The 24,756-nt window shown below is 45.2% G+C and overlaps 1 protein-coding gene and 1 pseudogene across 2 annotated transcripts; one reads left to right on the forward strand and one right to left on the reverse strand.

Annotated features, from left to right (window-relative positions):
- Positions 1-1,144: 1,144 nt before the first annotated feature.
- rap2aa (RAP2A, member of RAS oncogene family a) lies at positions 1,145-19,445 on the forward strand (the record flags this gene model as incomplete). The annotated part of the gene is made up of 2 exons (XM_083638660.1): positions 1,145-1,458; positions 19,181-19,445. The coding sequence occupies 2 exons, from the start codon at positions 1,145-1,147 to the stop codon at positions 19,416-19,418; spliced, it is 552 nt and encodes a 183-aa protein (XP_083494786.1). The 3' UTR covers positions 19,419-19,445.
- Positions 6,595-8,289, reverse strand: LOC310778741 (chloride channel CLIC-like protein 1 pseudogene; annotated as a pseudogene). The gene has a single exon. The product of its transcript is annotated as a chloride channel CLIC-like protein 1 pseudogene (transcript).
- Positions 19,446-24,756: the final 5,311 nt, after the last annotated feature.

Below are 24,756 nucleotides of genomic sequence, written 5' to 3' on the forward strand. Positions count from 1 at the left end.
TGACAAAACAACATAATTTTGTTTTTATGGGTTTTCTCAGAGTTATCAGTGTGCTTGGTGGTTTTCACCGCAGCTGATCATCACATGAAATTACATTCATGATAGTGGACAGTGGCTGTGATGTCTTGTTATTCTGCTTTCTTAGAGATCAATAGATGTCTGCCTCGACCTGAAGTTTAGCAGAGAGCAGCAGTCTCACATTTGGACAGCAGCAACTAGCTGCAGCGTTACTATAGCAACAGCATCCGGCGCACTTTCCTCCTCTTGGATACACATCCTGAAGCCGCCGCTGTGATTGGACGAGCGCTCCTCGGGTGTCACTGGGGCAACCGAATGATGGACATCTTACCACATGAACGGAAATGTAACCACTGCATCTCATTGGCTGCCTCCACGTGCCATTCATACAGGCATCAGCAAGGTTAGAGGCAGCCATTGGGCTGTCTGCACATCTTTCCGAGGAAGGAGGGTCCCCAAGCTGTTTTGCTTGGTACGGGAGCCGAGTGGGGACCGGCTGGTTACGCAGCAGCGGCTGTGGGTCTCCGCCCGAGAGTATGGCGACTCGGATTGTATTGGTGGTGAGCGAATGAGAAGCGAAGACATGCCAGAGATGGTGAAAAAGAAACAAAGAGACGCAAGTTGTTTTATTAAGTGTCGTAATAGTATGCATTTATCTTGTTTTTCTTAAGCAAACTGTCGCTTGCCATTTTACGCATACTATCCGTGCCAGGGTTACGTTAGCCCAGCTTTTCCCCCAATGTCTTCGATGGAGCAAGTTTGTTTTTTATGATGCATAGACGGGTGAGCTAAGCAGATGAAAACCCGTTACGGTCCACATCATCGGGCGATATTGCATTCCTCTCTGTGCACATTGTGGGAAAATTGCAGTCCTCGGATGCACGTCTAGTTAATGTGTGGCCTGCGTGGGGGAATTTCTACAATGAAATCCATCTTAGGGGACCGAGTCTTTGTGCTCTGCCATAGCTGAGCAGCGGCCAGCAAGCCTGTATTATTGACACCCGTTCAAAATGGGACACGAATGGTGACTGTGAATTCGTGCGGGGATATTTCAGTTCATTTCAATGACGCGTGGAGATTGATACATTTCCACAATCTCTCGATTTAATCCGCTAGCACGGGAGCAATGCGCGAGTATAAAGTGGTGGTCCTGGGCAGCGGCGGGGTCGGGAAATCCGCCCTCACTGTGCAGTTTGTTACTGGGACGTTCATTGAGAAGTACGACCCGACCATAGAGGATTTTTACCGCAAGGAGATCGAGGTGGATTCCTCGCCCTCGGTTCTGGAGATCCTAGACACTGCCGGTACCGAGCAGTTCGCTTCCATGCGGGACCTTTACATCAAAAACGGCCAAGGATTCATACTGGTCTACAGCCTTGTCAACCAGCAAAGCTTCCAAGACATAAAACCGATGAGGGATCAGATCATAAGAGTGAAAAGGTTGGTAAAAAATTTAACATAAAATAAAAATGCACATGAAAATAATAATGTCCACATTGCCCAGTGTTTCAGTATGGATGCTGTAGTACAGTAGGTTATCCCACAGGCTGCCTACTATAGGCCCTGTAGTCCGAGGATGGGCCTATAGGCCTATATAGTCTATTAAACTGTGCCTGAATGGAGATGGTGTGCTGTGCAGGGCAGACTACAGTACAACACCACATGTCTGTTCTATTTTGGTGTACCTGGTCTCACCCATACTGCTTTCAACTCCTAGGTAGCCAACAGGCACTCACACTGCAGCCCCAGCATCTCTAAAGTTAATCATTGTGATCTCTCTTAAGAGTCATAAGTGTTTCTCCTCGTGTTTTGCTTCAGGCAGTCACATCTTAGAAGGCTGTTTGTTTTCTAATTTTCTCTCTGTTACATTCATAACCACATCATCACACCTATCTGTCAAAGTGAGGACCAGTGTCTTCTGTAGGCTACTAGTCATGGCATGAGAGATATTGTCTGTAAACTGCCATGCTGCTGCTGCTGTGTGTCCACTGGGCTGGATGCTGCAACCTCAGTGAAACACACAGCCGGGGAATGCCCAGGATTCAGTCGACAGGGGCTCTGCAGAGAGGCCTGCTTCATGCCAACAGACCTCAAAAACAACACAGCTAGAGCAACGGGGGTTTGGAGTCGTTAAACATGGGGGGGGGGGAGTACACTACTAGTGTGAGGCCAGTTTGTACAGACGAGAAGCTATGTTTTTAATTAACACGCACGAGCTGTTTGGAAAGAGCAGCGTGGTCCAAGCAGGAGTCAAGCGTGACATCGTCTGATGTCTGAGCGCGGTCACCGAGATGATCCAGATATGTCACCAGCGCAGGGGGGAACGCTTATTGGCAGGGATGCAAACTAGTCACTTTTAAGTGACGGCCACCTTTTTGATCCCAAAATACAGCACTGATTTCTGAGTGGTTTTGTGTCTGCCCTGGTACAGTAGCTCTCACCTTTTTCTCTCTCCATGAGTTTGCATCCCTGTGCCATGGTAGAAGTTAACTGAGGCTGCGTGATTGGCTGCCCTATCGTGTTATTGGCACGTCTCGCTCTAGGCTGATAGAAACACAGGAAAAGATGCCACGATTTGATGATGACATTACGAAACCACTGACAGCCTAAATAGACAACAACGTCCTCTCATCAGTGCTAATGGTTACATCACGGGTGAGTGTCTCTGCTCTATGCGTTGGCTCAGTTCTTGTGTTTTGGGGGATCCTGGGGAATTCACGTGTAGTGGAGAGAGGCAGCATGCACTGGGCTGTGACAGTGGGGGTTCATCACTCATCCTAGGTGTCAGTGGATGTGCCACAGTCAACGCAGGGACTCTTAATGGGCTCCGGAGAGACAGCCTCCCCTCTGAGGAAGCTCACAGTGAAGACCCACGTTTGAAGCAGAGTAACTAACTGCACCAGTTCAAAACTCACAGCGCCTTGTGCTGATTACTTTAGATTGCACATAACCCTACATAATGTAATATATTCTTGTAAATGTAATATTTGTTATTAATCGATTACAATTGTGGCTGTTTTACCAATTTCCATTCCATTCCATTCCAGACTCACTTAAAATGAAATTGACTCATCTCAAAGATAGAGTAGATTTAGAGTAGAAAGAGTAGTAAGATTTATAGACATTCTTTTTTATTTTGTTATATTTTTTTTATTGGTTACTTACCTTAATAGTTTGTCACTTAATTGAAATTAGCGTTGTTCAAATGGCCTTTATAAACATTCCCATAAATCTATGACGGAGGATGAAAGAATGAGGTCAGCATGTGTTTCACCATACAAGTGAGAATGGGGAATGGTATGCACTATGCAAGCGTCCACTGTACATCTACCGTACTAGTCGTGTGTGTGTCTGTCTGTGTGTGTCTGTGTGTGTGTGTGTCTGTGTGTGTAGTGTACATGTAACATGTGCACCCACACACCAGGTGCGGGCAAATTCTTATGTGGTATTCCACACTTAACAGAATCTGGTGTTATTCCCCATAGTCACAAAGATGCATTTGTTTTGTGAAGCTAAAAACTCTCCAGTACACATCACACTTCCTACACAACACTTGAGCTCAGAGTCTTAGACACTGCAACTCCACGTAGAAGTTGTCTTTGCATGACAACACACTGCCACTCAGGTTTATGTTTGTAATGACAGAGTTGCTTGGCTTTAATATACAGTAGCAGGCCAGAGGTAGTATTTTATTCATTATTGATTCATAGCTGTGTGATTCATGTTCTATGACAGTTCTCCACCAGCAGAGTTTGTTTTGAAAGTAGAGCATAGGAAGTGTATGGATGGTCCCAAAGGAAAAATTAATTAAACGGTTCCTAATACTAGAGGTCTAGATACCCCAGCATCTGGCTTCTACCCAAGGTAGTGTCAACAGTAGTACACAATTGACCTTACTTACCACTGGTCCCACAACAAAGGACATTTCGTTTAAAAAAGGACGTTTAATAGCAGGAAACCCATGCCTCACTTAATGTAACTAACGGTGTCCTACGTCGGGCATTATTCTCCTGAGTCGGTCGTATCCGGTCTGACGCACTTTCCAGTCTTTTTGTGAAGATATTCATTTCAGCGAACGCCAGCTAGTGTTTTGGAATTACTTTAGACCAGGGGTTCCCAAACGTAAGAATGCCGGGGCCCACTTTGAAATCTGAAAACCACAGAACCCTTTAATCACAACTGCACACGTGACTAAGATGATGTATTGTATTTCCATATGTGTGTGTGTGCATTGGGAATTGGGGCATATGGCAAATTAATAATCCATCCACATACAAAACATTTCGGCAAAATACCCAAAAGCCAGATTGCCAACATTTCCTCCCCCTTACTCATCAGAAATATTTGCCTGCACAGGTGTTAAAGTGGGATTTGGCAGGAGATTTTGAAAAGAAAATGCACACGCATTTCACTACCTACCACTCTCCAAACAATGCACTGCAATTTTCTTTGCTTTTAGCTAGTTTGAATTCAAACTACCCTGACATAGTTTGAAAGCTCGCATGCTGGTGGGGTTGTTGTATTTGTTTTATGTAGGCTTGTTTGAGCTTAAAACATAGTGCATGTTTGTTTACAATATTTAGAAAGGTACAAAAAGGCACGCACATCCAGCAATAAAAAGTTAAAACCAGGTGCAGGACCGAAGTACAAGTGAATGATAAAAAAGTAGAGTCGGCACACTGGTAGCTGCTCCCAAAGATGTAATCAGACCACAAGCGTGTGACGTTTCGGGGCAAAGCCCTGCTATTCCTCAGACATGAGGACATGTCCTCTTTATAAGAGAAAGAGGTCCTTAATTAGCCTACCAGCATCTCTGAGTTTGGGCCTCGTGTGCTCCGTCATCTCAAAATTGCTGGGCCAAGCTTGATACATTTTCTTCCTACAGTATCCCTCTCCACGCTGCGCGGTGTCACTGCTGCTCGCCTAGGTCTTGATGAGAGCACTTAAATGCTGAGGAGGATTTCAGGATTGCTTTGAGTTTATGTTATTAAGTGTTAATGATTCATTCCCATGTGTAAGCATGACTGGAAACAAATTGACATTAGAGGACTAAGTGGCCGAACACACCGTACGCCAAAGCCGTGCTGAACTGAAGCTTGAAGCAGACTCAAGCTGATCTGACGTCAAAGCGGTCACACCAGACACAGTCTGTTTTCCTCAGCGGTCGGCTTGGAGCTGCTGCTCCGGCCCCTCCCACTCCTCACAGGCCCCTCCCACCCCTCACAGGCCCCTCCCACCCCTCACAAATTGCATTGACTGCCTGCCTGGCAGCTCAGGATCAGCATGCGGCACGCTTGGAAAATAGAACAGAAGCTGAAACTATCGGTTTGGCGTGGCGTCAGCGCGGCGTGTGGCCGGTGTGAACGGACTCGCCTGTTTACAAGGATGCTGAATTGAAACTGCGTGGCTTTGGTGTTGCTTTGGCGTATGGTGTGAACATGCACTAAGGACTTACAAGACTTGTATATGTGAACATCTCTGGGAATTATTGGCCTGAAATTTTGAAATAATGTCCTTGAAAAGGGCTTGAAATCTATCATTACAAAACAGGAATATTATACATCAGACCGGCACATCTGGGAACTTGGGCTTGAAACATGTTCCTGCCCCCTTTTGTGGGGCAAACAAATGACACTCGCTTTAGACTGGTTACTACATGACGCACGTGGTCCTGGGCCGAATTTGCCCTTGTTGTAATACATACACAATACATTTAGCTTTCAAATTCTTAGGGACATTTTTAACAACAAAGCAGGATTATCTAGATTTATTTATTCAGATCGACATCGCACCATAATTCAACACCTAAAATATCAAAACAATTATTTAATACCATAAAATGCCTTCCTGTAAAACAGCATACAGAAATTGTGCTTATTACACACTGTAAAATTAAATGACAAAGTCCAAAATTAAATTTCAGTCTTATTGATTACAAAAGCAATGTCCTCAAGGCACCCCAAACTAGGGATGTCAATTTTCGGTTAATTTCACTTTCGATTAACCGACGCTAATAATCGATTAACCTATCGGTTAATTCATAATTTTTTAATATTATTATTATTATTATTATTTTTTTGTCTATTTACTCAATGAGCTCATGCCCAAACAAGGCGTGTCTATTTAGATGCTGAAATGTTAATGCTTTTTGTGAACAGATTGTTGTTGTTGTAATGTTTACATAAACAGGAAATAAAGCTCTCAAAAATATATTTCCTTGTCATCCATATAAGAGCCAGAATGATTTTGGAATGATTACCTGATCAAAATGTGGCAATAAACTTATAAATTTCAGCAAAGCCAACAAAAAATAAAGGCATAATTCTAACAAAAAAGCATTAACATTTCAGCATCTAAATAGACACGCCTTGTTTGGGCATGAGCTCATTGAGTAAATAGACCAAAAAAAAAAATATATATATATATATATATTTTTTTAATATTAACTGATAGACCGACAGCAATAACCGAACAACGACGTTAGCGACGGTTAATCGATTAACGGTTAACCGTTGACATCCCTACCCCAAACCCTGATGAGGCGACTGGCACCACTTTGAGCGACGAACAGGCATCTTATGGTGTGAGCGATGTGGGCTGACTCCCTGCCGGACTCTCGGCCCCTCTGATATCTGCCTGAGATTTGGACACCACATTGTCTCTGTTGCATTTCTCTTGAGACATATTTGAATCCCCCGTCGAAGGTTTAGCTTTTACTCCAGATGAGTTTGCATTCACTTTAGTGGGTTTGGCTTTCTGCTTCGTCCGCTGCTCCCTGCCCACATTTCTAGCACTAGGACTTGTTAATGGATAAAGACAGTTTTTTCCCGTCTCTCTCGTTTCTTTGTTGTAATAGGACTTGGACTCGGAATCGAAAACTGGAGACTCGAGACTCGACTTGGACTCGAGATATAGTGACATGACACTAGCACTAGCTCCTGGTAGTTCCTCCTGCATCTCCTGCAGGTCACCTGAATCTCCCTCAATCTGAGGGTGGCTGTCGGTGGCAGAGAGGCTCTCTAGCTGCTCCATGTCAGGACCCTGCACGGTGTCTGCCTCATCCCCACTGAAGTGTGTGTCGGCAGTCTCTCCAAGCACCTTGACTGGCCCTTCCCTGTCTCTGTTGGGCCTCACTGATGAACCTGGGTCCTCTGTGCTCAGCCCTGGTTGGCCTGGGGTGGTGGGACTGCGGTGGCGTAGTGGTGTGATGATGCCATGCTGAAAGGCTGCCTGCACACTGCCATGCAGGACCACCAGAATAGAGAGCACGATAGTGAGAAGAACAGGGATCTGCAGGGTGACTGGCAGGTCCTTCAGGAGGGCCCGCAGGAACTCACTGATCCCCTGCCCAAAATGCTTCAGCGGCTCTGTGATGAAGGTGGTGATTGTGACTGATATGGCCTTGGTTGGGGGGACCATCAGGATGGGGTTGACCATGAGGAGTTCATAGTATCTCTTACAGGGGTCGTCCTGAAGAGTCCAGGTCCTCCTGAACCACTCCTTCAAGCTATCACTCCAGTCGATTTTCCTCACTCCCGTGCATTTCTCGCTGACGCTATCCAGCTTCACACTGTTGTTTTGGTGCTCAGCAAAGGCAATTTTGTACAGATAGAACCAGTTCCAGACAATACTGATGAAGAAGCAGATGGCGAACATTCTCCTGAACTGGACAAACCAGGAGACCACTGACCACAGCTGAGTGCAGATGATGGCCACTATGATCATAACAAACAGACCTATCTTCAAGACCGTGTCAATGTCCACGGCGAAGGTGTCTTCAAAATGCCACCTCCAGATCTCCTGGTCATGTACTTTGAAATCCACCAGGATTTGGCTGACAGCATCGTCCAGAGCCCAGGTTCTCCAGCTCTCGTCACCCTCCAAAAGCTTCTGGATCTCTGTCACGGCTTGTCTCGACAGTCTCACTTTGGCATCATACAGGATGTCGTTCTGGTCACTGGGCAGACCAACTATTTCCATTTCCTTCAGGAGCCTGATGAGGAATCGCTTGAACACCGGATTGCATGTAGGCTGCTGTGAGATGAACGCAACCCTTTTCTTTTGATCTTCAATCTTTTTGTGTAGCTCCACCACTTGGTTGTTGCACGTTGTCAGCTCCAATTGGGCGGAGTCCTCCTGACTGTATTCTATACTTTTTGTTGACACTTTGGGATAGTTGATGGGCTCTGCAGGCTTTCTCATGGATTTTGTGCTCACATCATAATTGAACATATCGTATGGGTCGAGCCAGTCATCGTCCTGCTGTCCCATCGCAGCCACTGCCAGGTTGCATACCAGCACAATGACGAGCCAAATAGTGCCAGAGCAGGAAAACATTTTCCAAGTTAACAGACTAACGTTAACGTTCCTGTAGCTAGTGGAAGTATCTCCTGAGTCGGTCACTTTTTAGCTACATTCTAGTCTCTTAAAACAGACGTGTTGGCTGCCGCAATTTGCAATCCTCCCGAGAACTACCTCTTCACTGCTGAGAGTTCTTCTTCCATTGTGATATAATCAGTTATGTCATAAATCCTGCTCTACTCAACATTGTGACATCATCAGTGATGTCATAAATCGCTCTCTACTGTGACATCATTGGTGATGTCATCAAATAGTGACATCATCAGTGATGTCATAACTATTTCTCCACCCATTGTGACATGATCAGTAGGGGTGTCACGATACACTCAGTTCACGATACGATACGTATCACGATACTGGGTTCACGATAACGATACGATACGATACGATTTTAACAATATTTTTTTAAACTTGAATAATGACAATATATGACTGGAAAAGTAGTATTTTATTTGAAATGCACAAATACAAAACATGCTGTTGTGGGAAATTGTTATTACAATAACAACTAGAAAAAACATGAGATTGGAGATAAGGCTTATATTGAAATAGAATGAGTTACACCGTCACTTAGATTTACTTTGAACTAAAAGGTTTCTCAGCAGTATAAATTCTCATTATGCATCTTCAGTTTTTCTTCAAACTCAAACAACAAGACTTTTCTTAGTCTATTTTTTATGCATCTTCAGTTTTTCCTGTCAAGTAAACAGTTTTGCCAGAAACTCAATTGAATGGTTTCTCTCCTGTATAACTTCTCATGTGTCTCTTCAGAGACTTGTTCAACTGAACTACTTTCCACACATTGAACTTCAACAAACAAGTACGTTTCTTTGTCTACTTTTGAATTTTTTTTTTTTTTTTTTTCACGATATGAGATTTCATCTCAACGATACATATCGTGACGTTTTACTATCGCGAAATTTCGTGGGACGATATATTGTGACACCCCTAATGATCAGTGATGTCATACATCGCTCTCTACTCACACATTGTGACATCATTGGTGATGTCATCAAATAGTGACATCATCACTGATGTCATAACTATTTCTCCACCCATTGTGACATCATCAGTGATGTCATAAATAGTCCTCTGCTGGTAGGATAAATGGGACCAGGCTCTTCTGTCAATGAGAGACAATATGGCTTCCAAAACAGAGGAGCATCTCTCCTGTCATGTGTCTGTCATGACATCTTAAAGATCCTGTCCTGTCATGTAGCCACAGCTTCTGTCAAGCCTGTCTGCAGAGCTGTTGGACACAGAGACTAATACATGAGTGTCTGCTCTGTAAGGAAATATCTTCACAGGCTGAACCACCTCGTAACTTGGAACTGAAGAAACTTCTTACTGCAGAGAGCTCAGAGAGCTTCTGCAGGACAGCTTCTCTGCAGTCTGCACACTTGAGAAACTCTTCTGTCTGGACCATCAGCAGCTAATGTGCCTCGACTGTCGAGATTCAGAAACACAGATTTCAGACCCCTCGATGAAGCTGCATGGCCTCACAAGGAGCAACTCCAGAAATCACTAGAGCCCTTAAAGGAGAAACTGAAGCTCTTGAATAAAGTGAAAGGAAACTGATCAAACAGCAGAACACATGAAGGTCCAGGCCGATACAGATGGCTGTGCCTGTTGGCCAGGTCACTACTATAGTGAGTGATGTCATATATGGTCACCCATTCACACTCCGAAGGTGGCAAGCTGCCATAGCCATCGGGAGCAATTTGGGGTTCAGTGTCTTGCCCAAGGACGCTTCGACATGCGGACTGGAGGAGCCGGGGATCGAACCACCGTCCTCCTGAACCACAATGATATTGTGTAATATCACCGATGATATTACGCTATATGCTATTATCTATATGTTATATGTCATACCTAGTTGGCAGAGCTGCTGTACTTTTAAAATTAAAATGTCAAATAAAATCATTCAGTCATATAAATCATGATGATGTCACAGACAGTGATGAGGTCATAAATCACTGAGGATCTCATACAGTTCTAGACGGCTCTGCCTGGTGGCTAGGTCACTACAATAGTGATTTCATATCAGTGTCCTTTTTCTTACTCTGGTGGTAAAGACAAATCTAAAGCGAATGATTAAAACGACATGTCGCTTTCCCATACTATACTGTAAGAGATTATTTTTCAACCAGTGACGGCTGCAGAGTTGCTAGAACGTGGACTATATATTCCTTCCTATAGCAATGATAAATGTCTGATTTTGGATAGATATTTGGCAAGGTGATGCGTGAGATTTCGTTGTGTCCCCCGTCAGGTTATATCCACGGCTCCCTTTTAGCCTCTCTGCCCGTCCTCGTGCCCCCGCCCGCCACCTGGCGAGTGGCTCAGGTCAGGGGCGCCCGCTGTGTGTGGCTCTCTCTCTGAACCCTGTCAGCATCTATCAGGCCTGCTTGCTAGTGGCTCAGGCAGGCAGTATAGCACAGGCAGCACAGGGGCCCTGGGTGCATGATTACTCTCCTCCCTTCAGCCACAGTTAACTATACGCCACTGATGCTCCTCATCACTCCTCCCTTCAGCCACAAACTCATGCTGCCAACATGAGTTCAAATGAAAAAGAAAACGGTAAATTATTTTATTTATTTTTTGCTCTATCAAACTTCTTTAAAAAACCAACACATTTAGATTAGCGTAAGAGGTATTTCTCATCTCTTCTTAATCTGATATTTGAGGCAATATGATCTTTCTCCTCAGAAAATCTGACTTCACAAGCCAAAAGCCCCCATGAGAAAAATAATATCTCTGAGTTTCCTGCTTTGAAGATCTCTCTGCTGCTAGTGGCTCAGGCAGGCATTAGCACAGGGGCCCTGGGTACATGACTACACCCCAATCCCACCACTGGGCTCCACCGCCTCTGCGTTTAGGAGCCACGCTGGCTGTTTTTCCCCCTTTATTGATCATTCCAACATTGCATTATACACCATCTATAGATAGATACACCATCTATCTATAGATTGATAGATAGATATATACACCATCTCTATAGATACATTGAACTCTATCCAACGTGAGATGATCGTTTTAGCATCTTGAATTATGGTAAATGGTAAATGGCCTGCATTTATATAGCGCTTTTATCCAAAGCGCTTTACAGTCAGTCGGTACATTCACCCATTCACACACCGATGGCGGCTGGTTACCACGCAGGGTGCTGGCACACCAACGGGAGCAATTTGGGGTTCAGTGTCTTGCCCAAGGACACTTCGACATGCAGACTGGAGGAGCCGGGAATCGAACCACCGACCTCTTTTATCCAAAGCGAGTAGTGGACGACCCGCTCTACCTCCTGAGCTACAGCCGCCCCAAATCAAACAAGAGACATGAAACATGAATAAACATCAAAATAAAGCAAAAAACAACAACAATTCCACGCTCGCTGTTATCGTGGCCTGTTTTTCAAAAGGCTGTCCACATAACCATCCTCGATTAAATCTTGCCTTGCCCCTGCCTGGCACTGTGATTCAATCCTGCCTTGCCCCTGCCTGGCACTGTGATTAAATCTTGCCTTGCCCCTGCCTGGCACTGTGATGTAATAGAGGAGCGTATTACCTCTCTCTGACTCAGCTGAATCCTCTCTACTGAGTCAGCTATAGACCCTCCTCAAAAGGGCCACTGGGAGGACAGAGGTCTCCTCCCTCACCTCGTGGGCTAGAGGAGGACACCCAGCACCGAGCCTGTCTCCTCCCTCACCTCGTGGGCTAGAGGAGGACACCCAGCACCGAGCCTGTCTCCTCCCTCACCTCGTGGGCTAGAGCCAGATGATTCCAGAGACTCTTGGACCACCGAGTCCCGCCCTCCATCAGCAAGGCCTATATCAGTTGATGTATCATGCATTATAGATAAGGTGTGTCTGGGAGAGCTATAGCATGGGTGTTTGCAGTCAGAGTACCCCATTACACATGCAGTCAGACTCACAAGCTGTGGGTTCAAACATGCAATGTTGTTTGTCCTGTCTGTCTGTCTGTCTGTCTGTCTTTGCTGTTGGTGCTTCATCTCTCACAAGACTTTGGGTGTGCAGTTGACAAGACAGTTGAGGTTGCTGTCTAAACTACAGCTGAACAATTAATTAATATGAAGGGAAGAAAACTAAATCGCAAAATGAACTTGTGCAATTTCCAAATCCAAACCACAGAGGCTGCAATGAATTGCTAGGAGCATCCAACAACATGGATTTCTAAACCAGGTGTTTTTGAGCACCGAGTAATCTTTGGTCCATGAATCAAGTACAATATTGGTGAAAGTGTATCATCACATTCAAGCTCAGTCAATCCTGCACACTGACATCCTTTTTTAAATATTTATATATATACACCCAAATCCCTTTTCTTTAAACTATTTTACAGATCTAAAAATGTAAAACAAGAAGGGAAAAAAACGTGTGATGATATAAATCACAGTTTAAATCGCAATTGCAATATTCTGTCAAATACCGTAATCACAATTTGATTGTGTTGTCAATATCACTCAGCCCTAGTCTAAAACCCACCAGGCGCTCTGCGTGTGCTGTGTGTGGGCCCAGGCTCGCTGCCTCGCATCATCCTCTGTTCAGCCCAGACCTGCTGAGGGCCTGGGAGTCCACCCTCTCACACCTCCTGGCACTGGCCTGAGAGTCCACCCTCTCACACCTCCTGGCACTGCCCTGGGAGTCCACCCTCTCACACCTCCTGGCACTGCCCTGGGAGTCCACCCTCTCACACCTCCTGGCACTGCCCTGGGAGTCCACCCTCTCACATCTCCTGGCACTGGCCTGGGAGTCCACCCTCTCATACCTCCTGGCACTGGCCTGAGAGTCCACCCTCTCACACCTCCTGGCACTGCCCTGGGAGTCCACCCTCTCACATCTCCTGTCACTGGCCTGGGAGTCCACCCTCTCACATCTCCTGGCACTGGCCTGAGAGTCCACCCTCTCACACCTCCTGGGACTGGCCTGGGAGTCCACCCTCTCACATCTCCTGTCACTGGCCTGGGAGTCCACCCTCTCACACCTCCTGGCACTGCCCTGGGAGTCCACCCTCTCACATCTCCTGGCACTGGCCTGGGAGTCCACCCTCTCATACCTCCTGGCACTGGCCTGAGAGTCCACCCTCTCACACCTCCTGGCACTGCCCTGGGAGTCCACCCTCTCACACCTCCTGGCACTGCCCTGGGAGTCCACCCTCTCACACCTCCTGGGACTGGCCTGGGAGTCCACCCTCTCACACCTCCTGGGACTGGCCTGGGAGTCCACCCTCTCATACCTAGCCTGGGTAAACCCAGCCTCCACGTGACCTCTATGTGCTATCAGTCACGAAGAAACCTACGCTACAGGCATAGCCTGTGACGTCACGTTGAAGGCTGGGTTTACCCAGGCTATCTCATACCTCCTGGGACTGGCCTGGGAGTCCACCCTCTCATACCTCCTGGGACTGGCCTGTGAGTCCACCCTCTCATACCTCCTGGGACTGGCCTGTGAGTCCACCCTCTCATACCTCCTGGGACTGGCCTGTGAGTCCACCCTCTCATACCTCCTGGGACTGGCCTGTGAGTCCACCCTCTCATACCTCCTGGGACTGGCCTGTGAGTCCACCCTCTCACACCTCCTGGGACTGGCCTGGGAGTCCACCCTCTCATACTGTACCTCCTGGGACTGGCCTGGGAGTCCACCCTCTCATACCTCCTGGGACTGCCCGTTTCCCCCCCTGTTATTATGACTATATATAGACCCTTTGGTGCCAGATGACTTTTTCTTTCTTTCTTTGGGCTGCTCTCCTCTTGTGATGAGTCCTTAGTAAGAGAACACACAAGTGAGGCTGTCTGATTCAACATTATGGTAAAAAAACAAAAACAATTATGATACTTTTAAATGACTACCTTCAAGACATCCATCACGGTTGTTGCCGGTTTCTTTCAATGATTGACAGTTTGACATGCTCATCAGTGGACCAGAAATCTGTTTCCATTGAAGCTCTGTCTGGCTCTTGCAGACAAAGAGCACTCAGAATACGGCTCATTGGCTTGTATGTCTCATTGTAGGAGCTTGCACAGAGAGCTCAGATACTGTGTGGTTTCTCTGGAACACGCCTTTTCTTTTATGACTGAATCACATTTGGGGCAGGAGAGGCTAAAGTGGGAGCTGGTATATGAGGCATCATGATAGCAGATAGATATAGCAGATAGTAAACCTGCCAGACACACGTCCATGTGAGCTGTGAGCCCAAACATGGCCTTCAGATGCATTACCCCACCTAAATGCTGCTGTGCCCCCTGTGGCTTCTCCTAAAGGGCCACAGCCACAAAAGGAGGGCTTTTCAGCCTTTCAATGTGCACACACACACACACACACACACACACACACACACACACAGCTATGATGATAAGGCTTTCTTACATGAAAGTGGGGAAGGAATAAGGATGTGAGCAAGGACTGCCTACTGCCACAGAGATGTGGCCCAAAATAGCTCTCTGTCAAATCACGGCCCACAAGTTAGGAATGCAGTGAGTGAGATCTACATGTAGGTACTGTACACTGGATGTCAAAGTTGGCGGTAGATTTGCATGCGAGTTGGAAAGTGGTCGGGACATTTGGCTGGGGGGTTAGGGGCTAGGGGCGTCTGGGGGCATGCCCCCCCCCCGGAAGAAAATGTACATTTTAAAGTAAAATGCATCAATCTGAGAGCAAAATGATTACTATTACTATTCTGTGGCTTTACAATGATCAAAAAAATGATTGTCTCCTTATTCTGCATATAGAGTTCAGTCAATTCTCTCTCACTCTTAAAGCCACAATCAGTAACTTTTTCACCTTAATATAACAGCTTTTTAGTCATTGAGGATGGTAGAGTGACTTGTAACAGGGAGAATGTCACCTCTATTGGTCACACACCGCCCTCCAAAGGCCTCTCCTGGGACTAAGCAGTTTTCTGCCTGCGTCCCGGAGGCAAGATGTGCACATGCGCTCTACAGCGGAAGCCTTGTGTTCCTGGAAACAAGGAAGTAACTCGATTCGGATTTGCTACGAAAATGACGTTTCACGGAACTATGGATTATTATTTCATCACGTGGTGAGTACCCGATGTCACAACATGTACATAGAGCTTTCTGGCGCTGTGTTTTGTTGACTTTGAACGGCGATATCGATATCGATACTATTGTACGCAGAGGGCGCAGTTTCTCCAATAGCAAAACTTGGAAAAGTTACTGATTGTGGCTTTAATTAAGAACATTCGCATATCCAAAAACAAAGACTGAACTGACATAAAAACTTGTATTAAAGTTAGATTTAGACTTGATTGCGGGGGAAAGCTTAAACATTTTCAAAGGGAAAGTGGGACACATTTCTGACAGAAAGTGTCTCTCCAGTATGTAGTCCAGTTCCACAATGACATTCACTACTTAGTAGTGAATGCTAGGCAGCTCTGCAGTATGTAGTCTAGTTCCACAGTGCCCAGACGCGTGATTTCTATTCGCACATAGGATAAGCAATAACTACGCCCTGTGGCGCCGGGATTGGCCAGGAGCATTGAAGCTTGGGACTAAAGCACCTGGGGTTTTTCATCTTTTAAAATAAAGATGTTTAAAAAACTATTGCTTGTTACATTTTCAGTGCTGTACCTTTTCTCTGGGTAAGAATTGAGCTTGAAATTAACGATATGATACATTATATTATATGAGCTATGAACGTGAACACAACACAATTTATATTATTGCATGTTTTTGTAGATTGTGTACATTATGTAGATTACAATTATTATGCTTATTATTATTATTACTATGCTAAGGAAGGTAGGTGACCATAATTAATTTCAATGTCCGCTCTCAATGTCCGCTCTCGAAATCGCTGTCCGTTCTCAAGAGCTATTCAGTTGGTTCATGAAATCGCTGGGCTGCGTGCCCTCCAGTTTTGCTCCTGGCCAATCCCGGCGCCACAGGGCGTGGTTATTGCTTATCCTATGTGCGAATAGAAATCACGCTGCCCAGACAGACAGACAGCGCCCAAATAGCCAATTTTAACTAAGACAAGACTGATCAAAATAAAAGCCAATTTTAACTAAGACAAGACTGATCAAAATAAAATTCAAAGACAGGGTTTCCTTTTCACAAAATATTTACACAATGATATTTTTGACAAATAATCATCAGTAATGTGGATATAATGACTATGAGTGGGTAAAGGCAAATAATACAACAGCTAGAACAGTGAGTAAGTTCAGAAAATTACACCACTTTACTGTAATGCAGCCTTTAAGACAACACTTATGCCATATCACAATATTACGATATCCAAAATCTAAAATGATATCTAGTCTCATATGATCTCGATATAATATTGCTATTGCCCAGCCCTACTTAGGTGTGAATGTGAGAGTGAATGTGTGTCTCTCTGTGTCCGCCCAATGCATGCTGGGATAGTTCCCAACCCCTCCCGTGACCTTGAATAGAAATAAGCAGGTAAAGAAGACAACAAACAAATGAATGAATCAGGATGGTCTACTGTTCCTCTTGTGAGTTTCCAAGCTGCCTCACCAACACTGGATTACCAGGTCTTTTAGGTCATATTTCAATATTCATGTGATGTGGGAAATGTAACCATTACGCCTTCAAAAATACCTTAATTACACCTTCAGTTAAAGTTACAGTAGGCAATATTATTTATTTAGTTATAATTTTGGTTGTAGGTCTGACTAAAAACAACCAATCAGGGTTAGCTAGAACATAAATAGCCAATCACAGTACACATACAAGGCTCATTCTAGTTCTAATCTCTGCTATGTTGCACTTGCTATGGTTAACATTACATTGATGTTGTTGTTTAAAACTGCCTACTGCAGCTTTAAGTACACTAGGCATCTCGCGCGCTACGCTCGCTCGATTCCTAGGCTCGCCCGCTGCTTGGCCTCGCCCGCCCTGCAGCTCACCATGCTGGCCCTGCAGCTCGCATACGCAGCTTGGCCGCTGTGTGGCCTCACCCGCAGCTCGGCTGCTGCGTGGCCTCGCCTGCCCTATTGGCGCGCGCGCAATGTCTCCCTCTCTCCCTCAGTCTCTCCCCCCTCTCTCTCCCTCTCCTCTCTCCCTCAGTCTCTCTCGTGTGTGTGTGTGTGTGTGTGTGTGTGTCACTGATGACATCATCAGTGATGTCGCAATGCCTATGTATGACATAACTGATGACATCATCAGTGATGTATGACATCATTGATGACATCACATCAGTGATGTCACATCATCAGTTGCCTCAATAGAGTAACGCAGGGATCCAGAAATCGCCGCCATTTGGTTCTTCAGTGGAAAAGTCTATGGGGTTTTAGAATGGGGATTTCACTTAAATGCATGAAATAAGGTCTGTGGTTAACAAAAGTTTATGGGAACGTGAATTTGGGTTACTTGGGATACTCTTTAATGCTTTCATGCCTTTTGAAGTGTTTTATAATGTTTCAAAAGAACGTATAAGCGTTAGAAAAAACTAATTTACGTTCCAAATGTCATAAAAGTTATTCACGTTTGTGAAGATTATCATGCAGAACCCAGATTTGCGTTCCCATAAACTTTTGTTAACCACACCTTATTTTAGGCATTTAAGCGAAACCCCCATGTTAAATCCCATAGACTTTTCCACTGAAGAAGCCGGAAGTATACTTCCAGACTCATTCATGCGGCTCTCTATTGTTAAGTGACATCACTGATGACATCATTGATGACATTGTCAGTGGGACAAAAATTTAAACAGAACAGAGAAACATTGCCTACATGCTCCCTTTTATAATATAAAAGGAAGGATAGAAATCTCACGTCCTACGCACGTTCGATTCCTAGGCTCGCCCGCTGCACGGGCTCGCCAGCTCGGTCACACAGCCAACTTCACATCACTGATGACATCACAATTGATTATATGATGTCACAATGCCCCATCAGTGATGTCACTCGCTTATATAAGATGATTTTGGTCAATAAAGAATGCCTATGACATCATCAGTGATGTCACTCATTGATGACATCATTCAATGTGGGACAAAAAATTAAACAAACAGAACCCACTTACTCCCTTTTATTGATGATGATGATGATGATGATGATGATGGTGATGGTGATACTTTCATAAGCACATCTTTAATATTTAATCCATACACACACTTTCATCTTTGTACACCATTTCATCTCACATGTTCAACCACAGAAATCCTAATCTATCATCTATATCTAACTGTCCTGCCATGTCAGCAGTGTAACTGTCTCCATTTAGAACACCAATGAATGCCCTGAATGTTCATCTCATATGTAATCTCTGTACCACAACTTACTGTACCATGACTCTGTATCAGCATTAACTTATCTGTTCTGATGTCAGCTCTCTGTATGTCATAGCACCACATAAAAGACAGTATCTCTTTGAATAATGACTGTATCCCTGCAGGCTTGATGCTTGGTACATCTCGTCCTCTCTTGAGACCTTAAATCATATTAAATATTCAAGGAAGCAAACCTCTGACTCAAGAACTTTTACTTTAATTATTTTAATTATATGGAATGAAGTGTATTGGATTCCATGGTGCATTGATAGGGTCTTCACATGAAATAACAAATACCTTTTCATTTGGTGCGATTAATGCCTCTTGTGGCACTAAGCATGCACTATAAATCCTGGAAGGCTAATTGACAGTGTGTGGAAACCCTCAAGTGCAGTGAAAGCATCAGGACACAAATCTCACTGATTGCTTCTATACATGTACCATCATAGCCTCCGTTTTTGCAGTGTATCTCAGATCTCCATGCGTGCGTCTGTCTCTGATGTCTGCGTCCTTGTGTCTCCTCTCAGGTACGAGAAGGTTCCAGTGATCCTGGTGGGGAACAAGGTGGACCTGGAGAGTGAGAGGGAGGTGTCGTCCAGCGAAGGCCAGGCCCTGGCCGAGGAGTGGGGCTGCCCTTTCATGGAGACGTCGGCCAAGAGCAAAACCATGGTAGACGAACTGTTCGCTGAGATCGTTCGGCAGATGGACTACGCCGCCCAGCCAGACAAGGACGACCCCTGCTGCTCCTCTTGCAATATACAATAGCACCAGGGGGGGGGGCTACAGGGACGACGGGCCAGGCAGGACGTCTACTTAGAGGGAGTCATCACTCCGACCTGCAACAGAGAAATACACACAGACGCGCGCGCACACGGACACACACACATGCCAATTAAGTGAAAGATTAACAAACTCGTGGTTGAACGTGTTGGATTTTAACTCTTTGGAGCGTAAAATCAGTCATGACATAATTAGTAATAATGACATGTCAATAACGAATAGATTTTGAACGAGGAATGCCAGGAGAGATAATGACAAAAACAACAAAAAGGAACATGCACTCGCCTTATGTTACTGTCTTGTTTTGGTTGTTTTGGTTTGTTTTTATCTTTTGGGTTGTGAAGAAAGAAGGGAGTCGTCATCAGCACAGAATTACCGTTTAGCTTGTTCTGCAGTCTTCTTCTCTTCCCCCCCCCCGCATTTTTGAAAGGTTTTGTTTGTATTACTCCGTTTCGCAGAGCACATCGAGATGCATTTTATGTTACCATGACCGAGTTGCAAATAGCTACTGTACACAAACCGCAAACAACAGCAGATCGCCGGGATCCACTTGTGTTAAACATTGATGAGTAATTGATTTGTGCACAAGGTTTCTCTTAATAGCTTCCCTTCTTTGTCTAGAGGTCGACAAGACGTTTTTGTACTCATCACAGGCAGAACCAAAGAGGTGACTTGGAAGCACCTCCATTTTCTCTTTTTTTTTTTTTTTTCCTCAGTTGTTGAGAGAAATGGAAAGAAAGTGGCGGGAAAAGTCAGTGTCTTTCTTGAAACATCGGTGCGGTCATCTCTTTCCTATTTTCTCATTTTGGAGATCTAATGGTAAGCGTAGCAGAGTCTTTCACATACCGTGTGATGTTTTGTTTGACTTTCTGGGAGGCTCTGACAGCAGGTTGCTGTATAGTAATATAGGTAACTGCTTCATCCTGATGGGACAAGGAGTGTATCGTCTCCGTGTTTGAATATCTCTGCAGACGATCTCTCGAAAACTCTTCTTTTCAGGAAGGGCTGACATTTAAAGCGACGACGCCTACTTTCCATTTCTTTTCTCCTCCGGTATGAAACTGAAATGGGGTGCTAAGATTTTCAACATCTCATTGCCATTCTTTATGTATTCAGAGTATTCAAATTCATAGTAACAAATAGTAACGATGATGGCGATGAGGATGATGATAACAAGAATAATTAACGGTAGTGTAAATATTTTGTATTGAAAGTGCCAGCTCCTATAAAGACACTGACTCAACACATGTGGACTTGTCAACTGTATGCATGGCTAGTAAACAAAAAAAAGGACTTTTGTTGTTTGAGATTAATATAGGCTGTGGAAATGTGCAAACCAAACGCATACAGTACACGTCTGGATCTGGACACTGTCTCAACTGTACATCTATGTTGCCACGGGAACCAGACTTTCCCCGTGTTACCATTTCCATTGTTGATTTTATATTTTTTTATGTGACCATTTACTCTTTATTCCCTCCCTGAATGGTGACACTGTTTCATTTGACACCTAAACAATAAAAGTGCGTTTAACACTCGACTGAGCTCCAAGCTTAAATGACAGCTTTATTCTGTGAAGTGAATGTGGGCTGACACGCTCAGAGGCAGGCGGGCCTCACAATTGCTCTCCGGAAATTGCTTCTTTTCTCCTGTGCTTCTCCCACTTGTAATTGTAACTAACACATGGGCATTTTTCTTTTCTTGTGAATAATAACAATCACACTTGAATTGCCCTAAATGAATGGTAAACAGTTTGATGACTTTGTTGTTGCTTACTGGTCTTGGGATTCATATTGATGTGTCTTGATGATACTCTAGCTTGTTTGACTCCGGGCCCAAATACACACCATTTTTTACAGTTCCTGGTCATAATTCAACACAGAAACTAGACTTTTCTGCTTTTTTCTACGGTGCATTTCAGCTATCCACAATCCATCCATATTATTATTACTATCAAGAGACAAAGGAGCTTCTTGGATATTAGGAGCAAAATTGAATCACGAAGTATATGTACTAGGCCTGTGAATCTTCACTGGCCTCACGATTCGATTCGATTACGATTCATCTGTCTTCGATTCGATTCCATGATGCATCTCGATACAGCTCCAACAGTATTGCAGCTCCAAGTATCAAATCCTCAATTTTCTGTACTATTACTGCACATGGCTACATTTTCATCAATTAATACAAGCAGTCAGATAAATATCAAGTCCCTTTTTTACTTTAAAGTGCTTTAAAATCTGAATGTCAACAGAAATTTAAACTTAAACGATTCAACGATTCATCTGTCAACGATTCGATTCGATTCACACGTCCGCATCGCGATGCATCGATTATACGATTCATTTTGACACCCCTAATATGTACATGTGTACTGAAACAGTTTACAAACAATGTACATCTTCAGTTAAATAAACAGGCACAAAACGCAACGGGTTTCAATCTCACTGGTCTTCGTCAGGCTGTACTAGTACAATGTACTAGTACAATGTACAACGATGTACGTTGTTTGTAAACTGTTTCAGTACACATGTATGTATTGTACATATACTTTGTGATTACATTTTGCTCCTAATATCCAAGAAGCTCCTTTTTCTCTTGATTGTTCTACTTTGGGCCTGCTGAGCTTTCTTGTGCCACTTTTTAGATTTTTCCTATTATTATTACTACAAATATTGCGCGCATGGCACGTTCATTTCTAGCGCATGCCAGTTGAACAATTGGGCGCTGCGCCGACCTCTCCACCTTATTATAGTAGTGAGATTTTATTACTACTGTATAATAATTACTATATTATTTCAGTTTTCAATATAGATACAAACCACTAGATCTTATACATGTATCACAAACCAAACAAACAACCAAAATTTAAAATGACAAAGACAAATGACTAATATTTTTCATTACTCTAATACGATAATGTGTGTGTAAATGTAAATTCTCATTGTGTAAATGTTCATTTGATTGCCTTCATCAAACTGCAAATGTGGGGTCACAGGAATAACTCGTAGCCAACCAAGTCTTGCAAACTAAGTCTAAGCCAAGTAAAGTCAAATCAAGTTCATTTATTTCTAGTCCTTCATCAGAAGCATTGTGTCACATGACTTGCAGAAGGAGAGCCTGATCAACCATCCGAGAGCAGAAACTCAAAGTGCACACAGACACACGTCATTTAATATTCAAAGGTTTTGTTTTAATTCCCATTCAGAACGTTTGACACACTCATACATGGATAATGCTGCCCCACTGCAAGCTGTAATTGGCTTGGTAAAAAGGCCAATATTTTACATTTTCCCCATGACTCTCTGGCCGTGTTAAACAGAAAGAGAAAGAAGGTTTCCTCAGTTAACTCAGAGGACTTTATGTTTATTTAATATAATGGAATCATGAATAAGGGTAGCTACTGACTATGCAGATAGACAATATCATAGAAATATTGTGGTGTTGTAGAAATATGCAATGAAACACTGTTGGTCGTTTGTGCCGTGAAACGCAAAAATATTTCCTTCACAATTCATGTTTTGAACAGTCCTTCAGTTTGGGGTAACTTTGATTCAGAATCAATCCCTCATGTCAGAGAGGACGAGGAAGTAAAATTTGAACTGGGAGATGGAACGCCTTGAAGAGATGATAAAAAGAAAATATGGCTCCCCTATGCATTGGTCCTCATTCCTCATCAGTTTGAATCACTGAAGCAGAGTGGAGGTGGAAGCTCCCTATTGGGAGAATCGCCAGCTAATGGATCCGGGGAGGTGTGTTTGGCGAGTGTCTCTGAGGCCCTTGTCAACATCCACCTGCAGCAACATGATGCAGCTGCTCCTCTGTCTGTGAGGCCCTGCCCTCCCTGTCTGTCTGTCTGTCTGTCTGTGAGGCCCTTCCCTCCCTGTCTGTCTGTCTGTGAGGCCCTGCCCTCCCTGTCTGTCTGTGAGGCCCTTCCCTCCCTGTCTGTCTGTGAGGCCCTTCCCTCCCTCCCTGTCTGTGAGGCCCTGCCCTCCCTGTCTGTCTGTGAGGCCCTTCCCTCCCTGTCTGTCTGTGAGGCCCTTCCCTCCCTGTCTGTCTGTGAGGCCCTTCCCTCCCTGTCTGTCTGTCTGTGGGGCCCTGCCCTCCCTGTCTGTCTGTGAGGCCCTGCCCTCCCTGTCTGTCTGTGAGGCCCTTCCCTCCCTCCCTGTCTGTCTGTGAGGCCCTGCCCTCCCTGTCTGTCTGTCTGTCTGTGAGGCCCTGCCCTCCCTGTCTGTCTGTCTGTGAGGCCCTTCCCTCCCTGTCTGTCTGTGAGGCCCTTCCCTCCCTGTCTGTCTGTGAGGCCCTTCCCTCCCTCCCTGTCTGTCTGTCTGTGAGGCCCTGCCCTCCCTGTCTGTCTGTCTGTGAGGCCCTCCCCTCCCTGTCTGTCTGTGAGGCCCTTCCCTCCCTGTCTGTCTGTGAGGCCCTTCCCTCCCTCCCTCCCTGTCTGTCTGTGAGGCCCTTCCCTCCCTCCCTGTCTGTCTGTGAGGCCCTGCCCTCCCTGTCTGTCTATGAGGCCCTGCCCTCCCTGTCTGTCTGTCTGTCTGTGAGGCCCTGCCCTCCCTGTCTGTCTGTCTGTCTGTCTGTCTGTCTGTCTGTCTGTGAGGCCCTGCCCTCCCTGTCTGTCTGTCTGTCTGTCTGTCTGTCTGTGAGGCCCTGCCCTCCCTCCCTGTCTGTGAGGCCCTGCCCTCCCTGTCTGTCTGTGAGGCCCTGCCCTCCCTGTCTGTCTGTCTGTCTGTCTGTGAGGCCCTGCCCTCCCTGTCTGTCTGTCTGTCTGTCTGTCTGTCTGTGAGGCCCTGCCCTCCCTGTCTGTCTGTCTGTCTGTCTGTGAGGCCCTGCCCTCCCTCCCTGTCTGTGAGGCCCTGCCCTCCCTGTCTGTCTGTGAGGCCCTGCCCTCCCTGTCTGTCTGTGAGGCCCTGCCCTCCCTGTCTGTCTGTGAGGCCCTTCCCTCCCTGTCTGTCTGTCTGTGAGGCCCTTCCCTCCCTGTCTGTCTGTCTGTGAGGCCCTGCCCTCCCTCCCTGTCTGTCTGTGAGGCCCTGCCCTCCCTCCCTGTCTGTCTGTCTGTGCCATCTACTGTAGCTCTCCGAGGTGATTTATCCAGACATATGAGATGGGGCAGAGGGCTAAAGAACCTGATGGCCAGGTCTCAGAGGGCTTCATTATGAGACAGCATCCCTCTGGCGTAGCTCACTCTTTGTGTTTATGATAGCAAATAGTCAAAAGCAAGAAGTCTAATGAAAGTGGAGCATCAAATGCTTTGCAGTGATCATCCTTGTGGTTGTCATGCAGATGTGCCATTCAACTGATGTGTGACAATACATTTTAA

This window comes from Poromitra crassiceps (genome assembly GCF_964638095.1).
Source record: "Poromitra crassiceps genome assembly, chromosome: 6".
Lineage (NCBI taxonomy): Eukaryota > Metazoa > Chordata > Actinopteri > Beryciformes > Melamphaidae > Poromitra > Poromitra crassiceps.